Source organism: Ruditapes philippinarum, unplaced genomic scaffold (genome assembly GCF_026571515.1).
Source record: "Ruditapes philippinarum isolate M1 unplaced genomic scaffold, ASM2657151v2 ctg2053_1_1_1_1, whole genome shotgun sequence".
In the NCBI taxonomy this organism is placed as follows: Eukaryota; Metazoa; Mollusca; class Bivalvia; order Venerida; family Veneridae; genus Ruditapes; species Ruditapes philippinarum.
The window spans coordinates 185,001-194,207 of NW_026866502.1; the positions used below are offsets into that span (position 1 = coordinate 185,001).

Below are 9,207 nucleotides of genomic sequence, written 5' to 3' on the forward strand. Positions count from 1 at the left end.
ACAATTTTGTCAGAATTTTCCAAATTCCTTATTTCAGTTAAGGTAATTTGGTTTCAATTTTTATCAAGATATTAACAAATATTCTACATTTTATAATTATAAAGTTTCTATTTGTTATTGTATATTGTATACTACAGGCATTTACTGATCACTCAGACCTGGTATCTAGACGTATGGGTCTGACACCACTACCACTAGCCTGTCTATTATACAGAATACTGAGTAAATCTGTACCTCTATCTACATACATGGACTTCACTATATTGTTTCTTCTCTATCTATGGTATGTTGATTATATCATTTGAATTGCTTTCCAATTGACTAGATAGAAAATATAAATGTATGTTTTAATATTATGTCATTTCCATGTAGGTATACATTTTATGTTGAAATAAATCTGTCTCTATAATGAAAATGGAAGGACATACATGTATGTAAAATGATTTTAAACAACTGTCTTACCATTGAAACTTGTCCATATTCAACTGTCTTCAAATGAGAGGCTGAGCCAAAATTGATTTCAGTGGATATTGTAAAATGATTTTGGTAGCAGAAGTTTCAGAAAATAAATTCACATATGATGGGTATATCTTGTTTTATCATTCTTTAACAATACAAAGCTTTCTGAAAGAACGCTTGTATAAATGATGTCAAAAAAATATGTCTCCTTTAAACTAATGCATAGCAGGTCACACCTGACAGCTTTGTTGAGTATTATTTTGACCTGTAATTTGGTTAAGTTTATACTAATTTATTTATGTTTGATTGTGTTGGAAGCTATATGCTTATTGAAACACCCTTAAATTTGATAAAAGATGTATGAGACCTTTCATGCCCTGTTTATTAAGATGAGTCATCAAAAAGAAGTAGTGATAAATTGATACTTTACAGTTTAATAATGCAGATTGTATCAACTTTCAACATATATTTTACTGAAATTTTGAAACAGGTATTATACCAGAAACAGACTAAGTAGTGAAATGTATCTTTTTCTTTTCAGTTTGATGTCTTTTAAAGTGTTCAACAGTATAGTCTTACTGGGACATTCTTACATGGTGATAGAAAATTATGATAAAGAGAACCATTCAGCTTCTTCACCCAATGAGGATCAAGAACAGAAAACAGAATCAACCAATCAGAGACCAGCATCAGTTGAAGACCATGCTCCAACATTGTCAAACCAAAAAATACATGAACGGACAGCATCTTACGATGAAAAAATATCCAGAAATTTTAGTCAAATATTTTCGGCAGATTCTTATACAGAACTTACGCAAGTGCAATCTGATACAGCCATAGAGCAAACTGGTGGATTTTCTTTAAAAGGAGCAAAACTAGATTATAATGAGAGTAATGATGATGTACGAAGCGCTCCAAATGATAATAAACCTGCATCATATGTTGAATCAAAGTCACCTGACCTCGCTGAAAAGTCCGTTTCCTGTGAAAATATAAATATATCTTATGAGAAGCATGATGTGACAGGAAAGGAAACAAATATTACCCAAAATGCATTGGGAGATTTACAATCATCCAATGAGAGTCTTTTAAACATGTCATGTGATCATTTAAAAAGTTCCCAGAATTCCGTGGGAGAATCAGGCCCAGCAGGTGATAGTCAAAAACAGTTTCATACCCCTTCCATTTTTCAAAGATCTCACAGAGGTATTTTTATGAATTTTGGAGTAGGAAAGAGGACTGGATCAACGAGGTCACTTCCGGAGACAGTCGGTATACAAGAGTGTTCAGAACAAGAAGAATGCAGTCCTATTGAGGAAAATGTGTTCACCGATAAAACTGAGAAGGTAGAATGATCTTCATTGCTTAATAATTGATATATTTTTTTTCTTATGTTATTGTTTTTTTTTTATCTAGGGATGTCAGTGGTAATGGGACATTGATGTTTTGATTCATCTGTCAATTCTGTAAATTTTGTGTTGATTGTATAAAATACATCCTCAGTGGCTATATGATGTTTGGCTACATAATTATATTGTTGTATTGATGACTTGAAAAATCCTTAAAATCTTAACATATTAAATCTTGAAGAATGATAATTTCTTAAAGAAAGTCATAATCTCGTACCCATTACAAAGATTTGGAAAAAAAAAAAATAATTAAAACATGAAACTGAAAGCAACAGTCATATACTTTGAATTTGGTCTCGTAGATAAATGTAGTTGAAGATGTGCTCGATTTTAACCTTAGAATATAGGAATGATTTTTAATACTTAAGACAATCCCTAGCTATTGTAAAATATTTTTGTTACTAGAAACTCTAGTCTGAAAGACTTCAATATTTGATTGTTAAGGATGTATGATAAAATTTGTTTGAATGTGTTCAACATGATGGTTTATTTAGGGAGTTCTTAACTCCCTTTGTGTTTTTTGTTGAGCTTTAACTGTTATCTTTGTCTTCAAAGAATTTAGATATATAAAGATAGTCCTACATTTTCATGATGAAATCTGGCTGTAGGCAACGTTGAAATGTTTTGACTGTTTTGTAGCTATCATGTTTCTGGAATATAATTTTTGATTTTTTTTTGAAAGGTTAAACTTTATACTTGTAAAGTTCCATAAAAATAGTCTTTTGACATGTTTTAAATTTGAGTAACAGTTGAAATGATAATTATTTGTTATATATAAGTATGACAATTCAGAGTCTGATAGCTAGCTACTATATACATGTACATTTAAATTTCTAATTTTTATGTGGTCATATTTTATATTTTTACATAGAAGTATTCTGTTATCAACATTCCAGAAACTGTGTTTTAGAAATTTTAAGAAAAAATTATTTACACCATATTTATACAGGCATCTTGAGATATGTAGACACAAAAATGATAAAAGACCTCTTATAAAGATGAATTTCATAAAGTCTCAAGTTCATTTTTGTACTTAGTTGTGCTTAATCATTTCTCATCACTAGTTAATATCATTAGATAGATTCATTTTTATTCCATTTAAATGTTGCCATGATTATGACCATTATTATTCTATGACCTCTAGTTTAAAACATCTAGGATTTGAAATTAAGGGATGATAATGAATTGTCTGAATTATATATGTGCATTTAAGATTAATTTTCGAAACTTTTGAAGGCATAAACTTGCAACATGTCTTCACGATTATATTTGACGATCACTATCCAAGGCCCATGACTAGTATAGATTTTGCACGGATTTTGACTGATTTATGGCCCTTTGTAAACTTGACGACTGGCTTTTTTTTCATGTATTTAAATGAAATCTTCCTTTTTGTTTATTCCTTTCTAAAAATTTAAATTATTGATGCTCTTTGTTTCACTATTAAACACAGAGGATATAGCCTAGTGTGTTGTTTCACTGACTGCACTTGTGTAATTTCTTTCTAAAATGTTATAAGAAAGTAAGTTTTGAATTGATATATTTTATATATAGAATTATAAGTAGAATGTTAGGTATTTAGATTTGTTCATCCATTCCATAATTCCTACTTTAACATTGGTCAAAAAGTCTTTCTAGTCTTAAAATCGCCTTGCAAATTGTGAATGTTTTGTTTATGCGTCACATGTGGCTCTCCAGTTCTGTATATATTGAATTGCATTGTCATGAAAAAGGATATAAATAATGCATGTAGTTTATTTGGTGTTTTACATGCATGGTGATAAAATGCTGCAGATGACTTATCGACTGGTAAATATTTACTTATTATTGCTTTTGTCTGCAGTTAAAAGGACATGCGTTTCAAAGGTTTTCAACCACATCTTATTTTTAACATGAATGATGGTATAGTATAATTCAGTCAAAATGAAATATTTTCTCTTTATAATGTGAACTTTCTTGGTAAAGGGTCACCTTTTCATTTACTTGTGTTCATTTGAGCTGGGCATTAAGGTACGAGTCATCTATGGTTTGATTCTCAATCTAAGTGCAAGTGTGATGAGTCAGTTAAACTTCTGTGATCTTCCAAGCCACAGACTGCTCACCTAGTGACCTACTGTGTAAAAATACATTGTTATTAAAATATCTGTAAAAACAGATATAAACATTTTAATAAAGTTAGTATTATTTAGTTAATGGCAAGTTCTATAAGGGCTACTTTATATGCTTATAGTCCTTGGAAGAAATTTTTATCACACAAAAAAACATCTTTATTGACTAAAATAATCTAAATTCATGATAAAATGTGCTGTATACAATGCTTTTTGAACAGTAATACCTTTGTTTTGAAGGTTATATGTGGCAAAACTTATTACTGTATTTATTATATCTACTGACCTGAAAATTCATTGAATGAAAAGATTATCTGTAAAGTGTACATAAATGGCATATTGAAAAGAAGAATAACAGATTGGCTCTGTTTACCAAATGATTTACAGTGATAATGTGCTATGATTTTTTTTTATGGTTTTGAACCTTTTTGCTGTTACATATTGCTATACATTATTAGATAGATCAGTTGTTTCATAGCATACTTTCCATTATTTGGTTTCGTTTTTCGTAACTCTTGATGGGGTCTCCTATTCCAGATATGTGTAGGTGGGTGAAATTGTTTCGAGAGAGGCACTTCAAGTGCTTCTAACATCATTAAGGCTAGAGTTCCACCATATGATTTACAAATAAACATGATGCCATTAGTGCTTAAAACCTTCACAAATTATGTTAATACAATTAATAAACAATCAATATTTATTCACCAAATAATGTATTATATGTATTTCAGATATTTGCATAGACATAAAACATTGTTTGAAGAACAATGCATATAAATATTGCATTATCTAACATAAAACTAACATTAAGTGAATTATTTATTGAACATCAAAAGTTTGTTGCAGAGTTTGTTATATTGACATTTTCTTTATTTTATATTTTGTATGATATTATATGTCATTGTATTCCATTTCAAAGCATAACTAAAGTGAATGCAAGTTTGAAGTGTATTCGGTCAACAGAATTCATGTCATTTTAGCTGATATGTATTTTATGTTAGATTAAAAAATTAATCATGGTATAAATACATTATTTTTTTCTCTATAAAATGATATTTAATTTCAAACTTTGCAAACTTCTGTCAAGTCTGTACTGCCAATCAATGCTGGTTTTTGTTGCAAGTGTCCATTTTTTTTAATTAAGTTACATGTTAGTTATTTTGATTTTTCTGGAATATGAGGTCCCTTTCAAAAATTTGTGTTGTTTTATCTGTCTAGGTTAACGTTATTTCAAGCTGAATTTGTTAAATTGCTGTGACCAAGTCAGGATACTTATGCAGGATTAAAAAAATCATTAGTGTACTGTCTATCTATTATCCTCACATTGTTTCATGTAGTAGTTACTTGTACTTTACTTGTAAAGAAAATTAGACCGGTGCTTTAATCAGAGTCTTTTGTTTAAATCTTGCTTAAATATCATTTATTTGATTTGATTGTAATTTATTAATGTGCTTTATGTGCCTTTGCTTAAAACATTTCTGGTGTTCTAGAATACAATATTGTTAGAGACTGTATACATGTGCCATATAATAAAATGATTTATTTATTTGTGAAATTGTCTTCCCAGTGAAAGAGGACCAAATAAAGCTTTTACATGACTTACATTACTGCATAGTTTGTTCTCATTTGTTTTGTTTTATTATTATCATGTTAAAGAGTTTTTTCTAGCTGTTTAGCTCACCTGAATAAGCTTTTATGATCAATGGTTGTCTCTCATATGTCCATCTGCCGTTTGTCCACAATGGTCTCATATACTAGGAAAACTTTAAAAATGTTCTGTTCCTAAACCCAAAGATTTTTAGTGAGGAGCATTACATGTATATAGTATACTTACCAAGTTTGCTCAAATTATAACCCTGTGGTCAAATTGGAAAACCTTTTTACATGTTTTTTTCCAAACTCATATACCATATATTTGTTACATGTATAAAGAATTGTGTATTGGACATATTCCAAATTTGTCTGATCATGGATTCAAATTAGCTCAATTAGAAGTTTATTTGATTTAACATAGATCTTATTAGAAAAAAAACCCTGAAAATCTGAAAGGCATAGAGCCATATATTTGTATGTATGATCAAAAGTAGACCACCACCAAGTTGTTCAAATCAAGACCTGGGGTAACTTGATAATATTTTCTCAAAGCTCAAAGATAAGATTTTTGGTGTTTAGCATTGTGAATTAAAACTATCTAGTTTAGCAAATGCAGTGGATTCAGTTGAGTCTTCAGGGGCTGTAATGACCCTCTTAGTTTTACTAGTTAAACAGAGCACAAGGTGCTGAATGTAAGCTGTCAAATCTCTCGAAAGTGTGTTATTTCACTACCCATTAATTTCGAAAAATTATGTGAATATATTAAATTTATGTGACTTCTGTTTGGCATCAATCGGACAAAGGATAAAGTCAGGTAAACTGAAAACTTAAAATGCATTATCAGTGTTCTGACTTTTTCAGTATGATAACCTCGATTTTATATCAGCTATTTAGATATATTTCCACATTTTTGAAACAATCAATGTCAGGTCCGTGATCGTTAGAGAGATTTCTTAAACAATCGTCTTTTACATGCCTTTTAATGGCAAACTTGGCCACAAAGCTGTAAAGGCATCTTTTATGGTTTTGTTAAAAGCTATTTCGTATTGTTTTATACTTTTTATACTAACACGGAATTGTCTATGAACTTCTATTATATTTTTAGTAGGGCGATGCTCTTTTTGCCCTACGCAGATTGCACATGCGCGACAAAATACTATATCAAACTTATATGACGCCTAAATAACTTATACGTGCATCTATAAAAATAACTTTTGTAAATCTCTGAACGCTAGAGACGTTAATGATAAATCTTCATTATCAGTGCTGTCCATTTTCTCTTTTGCAGAATTTCCAGTTTTAGCATTTTAAAATTAAAAAAAAAGTTTCTTACGCAAAAGTCGTTAGCACACATATTATGGGAAATCTAGGAATATGTCAATTTAATCCTAAATAACGGTCTTAAATCTGGTTCATTGTAAAACTAAGTTGAATGAACTCTAGACAAATGTATCGATGAAATAGAATTAAAAACACTACTAATGTTCAAGAGAACGCCGCGTTGCGTGTCCGTGTATTCTAACGCTTTGACGTCACCTCTGTATATCATACAGGTTATTGCTATGTTATATTGCGTGTTTGCAGCGAGGTATACGCCTTCTGCGAACGATATGGGTCCGTTTGGCGGCACAGGTTCAAGTCTTGGTCTCACAAATGATTTATCTTTCATATTTGTAACTGTTACCACAATGTTTTGTTCATATTGTTTAGAGCTGTAGAATAAGGTGACTTTCCTAAGGCGTAATGGTTTATCTGCAACTAAAAGAATCTGACACGCAGCGGTTAAACACTTTTTAACATTATCTGTGCCTGACAGGGGAAGTTTTAGTTCGAACACACTTCCGGGTCGATGCATGGCGTCAAATTTTCCGACATGTTCTACTGTGTCTTCGTCTGCGTCAGCGTTCCTGTGTGACGTCATATGCATATATAATTCTACTTGTTCTTCGTTTGTAAGAAGTCCGGTTGGAACAACACTTTCCGTAAATTGCTGAACCGGTATTATCGGCATTCTTATCCTATAGAGCGCCTCTCCTAGCCAAGCACGCTGGTTCTTGGCTGTAGGTTCGAATCCTTTTTTCTCACAGTGATGTGCCGCCCATTTTATTGCCGCTTTGAATACATCCATCTCCTCTTCAACGCCTAAATTTCCCGCCTTTAATATCGCAAGTAAAGATAATGGTGTTAGCTTTAGGAAGTCGTCTGTATCAAAAACATCATTTGCGTTCATACAAATGAACTCTAGAGATTTAGCCTGTAGAAGATCCATTTCATAAAATGTTGCTTGGTTAAACATGGAGCACGCGTTGTTCACGTCGATGGCGGTTTGCAAATAATGTTCACATTCTAATACTAAATTTCCCAAATCGTATTTTTTCGCTGCATATAACACGTGTAGGACAGTATTGCCGTCAAATTCTACACAATCCGTGTAAATGTACCTTAAATGAAATGGATATTCATTGAAAATAACAGCTAGCAATTATTGAATAATTCATTAATTGTTCTCTAAATAGCCAACTTTTTCTCCATTATATTTGGAATGAAATCAAATTATACGAATCCGATAATTAGATCAAAATGTGCGCTGATCAGTTAATGGATTTTAATGATTTTAGCCAAATTACCAGCATGCGGACGAATCTAGGTCGTCTTACTAATGTCACATCGCTAATTTAGCTTCTAAAAGTTCATTTTACTTAATATTTCTGCTATTAATTTTCTGTTTGCAGACAACAAATATCGTTATGTATTTTGATACTGATTAATTATCTTCAGATATAACGCTAATATTGTTATGTTGCAACGTTTATTTAAGCTTTAGTACACGTTATGTGAATTTAGGAGCTCAATTGACCAGTAAATACTAATTTTCGGTCATAGGCAGACGGTATTACTTTACAAAGTCGTATGCCAAATTACACAGAAACTCTAAAATGGTGCAAAATTTACTATTGATTTTTGTTGTATTATATAGATTCGAGATTTTGTCGTAATTACCTTAGTATGGTCCTAAATGTTGTAGCTCGAATATCTCTCACTATTATTTCTGACTCTTGTTTCTCGGCATCCGGTCCGAAAAAAATGTTTTCAAAAGCTGGACTGCGCATGGCAAGTACAAACTTATGTGCCGGAAGTGAATCTTGTTGTCCCTCGCGACTCGGAAATACGAAATAGATATCTGCAAGCGTCCCACTCATGCAGAGTTGCTCAAGAAGTCCAGACGCTGTGTTTGCCTGTCGCCAGTTTGTTAGACTAGTAGCAATATCATATCCAAGCGTTGTCATGTTTTTCTGAGACGAAAACAAAAATCACACTATTTCTTTTGTAATGGAAGTATGACATTAAACGAATGTGTTTCTTCGAAATGACAGAGTACATCGCATTCCAAGAAAGACGGGGATGACAGACATATCTGATAATTGAATCTAAATGACCATAAACATTCAATGTTTCTAGTATCTGTACTTGATTCAGTCATTTGCAAGATATTTTGTAAAAAGAACGTCCAAACAAGTGCCCGATAGTTTTAGTAGTTGAGTTGTACATAGATAAATAGTTATATTTGAATGATTTAATACTACATTATTTTAGCATTGTATGTTAACATATATGTTACAAATGTACTGAAATATATT

General features: G+C 31.4%; 2 protein-coding genes across 2 annotated transcripts in view; one reads left to right on the forward strand and one right to left on the reverse strand.

Moving 5' to 3' along the window:
• The window catches only part of LOC132732677 (transmembrane anterior posterior transformation protein 1 homolog), a 20,849-nt gene extending 15,266 nt beyond the window's left edge, over window positions 1–5,583 (forward strand). Inside the window, exons 5-6 of the mRNA XM_060719150.1 lie at window positions 138–283; window positions 1,001–5,583. Coding sequence (XP_060575133.1) covers window positions 138–283; window positions 1,001–1,814 — 960 coding nt within the window. The 3' untranslated portion in view covers window positions 1,815–5,583. The remainder of the gene's footprint in view (window positions 1–137; window positions 284–1,000) is intronic.
• An 883-nt stretch (window positions 5,584–6,466) lies between these two features.
• LOC132732672 (BTB/POZ domain-containing protein 6-B-like) lies at window positions 6,467–8,971 on the reverse strand. Its single transcript, XM_060719144.1, has 2 exons — window positions 8,570–8,971; window positions 6,467–8,010 (listed from the first exon to the last, which is right to left on the reverse strand). The coding sequence occupies exons 1-2, from the start codon at window positions 8,854–8,856 to the stop codon at window positions 6,993–6,995; spliced, it is 1,305 nt and encodes a 434-aa protein (XP_060575127.1). The 5' UTR covers window positions 8,857–8,971; the 3' UTR covers window positions 6,467–6,992.
• Between the last annotated feature and the right edge of the window lie 236 nt (window positions 8,972–9,207).

What these genes read in the sequence shown, in the direction of transcription:
- LOC132732672 (XM_060719144.1), bottom strand. Translation starts at nt 8,856, where the DNA reads ATGACAACGCTTGGATATGATATTGCTACTAGTCTAACAAACTGGCGA. An exon ending in ACATTTAGGACCATACTAAG is followed by an intron (nt 8,011 to 8,569) that starts GTAATTACGACA and finishes ATTTCATTTAAG; the next exon opens with GTACATTTACACGGATTGTG.